The sequence below is a fragment of the Propithecus coquereli genome, unplaced genomic scaffold (assembly GCF_000956105.1).
Source record: "Propithecus coquereli isolate 6110/MARCELLA unplaced genomic scaffold, Pcoq_1.0 Scaffold163, whole genome shotgun sequence".
NCBI classification, from domain to species: domain Eukaryota; kingdom Metazoa; phylum Chordata; class Mammalia; order Primates; family Indriidae; genus Propithecus; species Propithecus coquereli.
The window spans coordinates 601,345-602,377 of record NW_012140858.1 but is presented as its reverse complement, the minus strand read 5'-3'; the positions used below and the strand labels follow the sequence as shown (position 1 = coordinate 602,377).

The 1,033-nt window shown below is 32.4% G+C and overlaps 1 protein-coding gene across 1 annotated transcript in view; it reads right to left on the bottom strand.

Annotated features, from left to right (window-relative positions):
• Nucleotides 1–1,033, bottom strand: part of MUSK (muscle, skeletal, receptor tyrosine kinase) — a 132,145-nt gene that overhangs the window by 91,848 nt on the left and 39,264 nt on the right. The window contains exon 4 of the mRNA XM_012641130.1: nucleotides 70–211. Coding sequence (XP_012496584.1) covers nucleotides 70–211 — 142 coding nt within the window. The remainder of the gene's footprint in view (nucleotides 1–69; nucleotides 212–1,033) is intronic.

The window sequence follows — 1,033 nt, the reverse complement described above, 5'->3', positions numbered from 1 at the left end:
CTTCACAGTAAAATGTGGGGTCCTCTGATCTCTGATGACACTGTAATGGGAAGGAATGCAGCCCCTTACCCTCAACTTCCAGCTTCACCAATTTGGAATACGCTGTCCCAAGGCTGTTTTTTGCCACACATCGATACTGTCCTGCATCTTCCTTTTGCACATTATGAATCCTCAAACTTCCAGATTCAAGAACTGCAATGCGGGAATTTTCCTGCCAGAGAAAGGGATATGAATTTGAAAACATCCGTGCCTCTATCAAAAAAGATACATTTGCTATATTTCATCAAGTCATCATCCATCATCACTATTATCAGAAATACCATTTTTAATCTTTATTGGGCATTTATTATATCACACAGTATTAAATGAGATAGTGCAAGGTTGCCTAAATTAAATTAGCTTCACAAAGATCCCACGAGATACTTTATTTTCTTTCAGCACATGAGGACATGAGGGCTTGCTTGACTTCCTAAAAGTCAAACCCAAGTCTGTTTGATTAAAAGTATTGCTTTTAACTACATTGTTTACTATGTACCCTATATAATATCCTTTAAAGAATATATATATGTCCTTTGAAAAATTGGAAAATTCCACAAATAATATAAAAATTACTCTTTGGAATTAAAATACATTTATATTTTCCTTTTGGATCCGAGTTTGGTAACATATATAGAATCACTCTCGTTTTTCATTGTAGAAAATGCACCAAGATTTAGAACAAAAGAAATGCCAGAGAATTACATAGATTATCATTAAAAATTAGCATTATTTATTTGATTTTAAATAAAACAAAGCTAATCAGTTTTATAGTTTATTTCAATTAATTGACATATATTGACACCTATGTATTCCCCATGGGATATGCTGGGCATGGTAAGGTGACAAACACAGTCTATTATCCCACTGGTAGGTGATATAAAGATGGACAGAAACCACAGTGATGTAGTATAATAATGTATAAGTAAATGTAGGGATAAGATACAAAAGCAGTATGAAATAACATACGAATAATAAATTTTTAATTTGATTACTT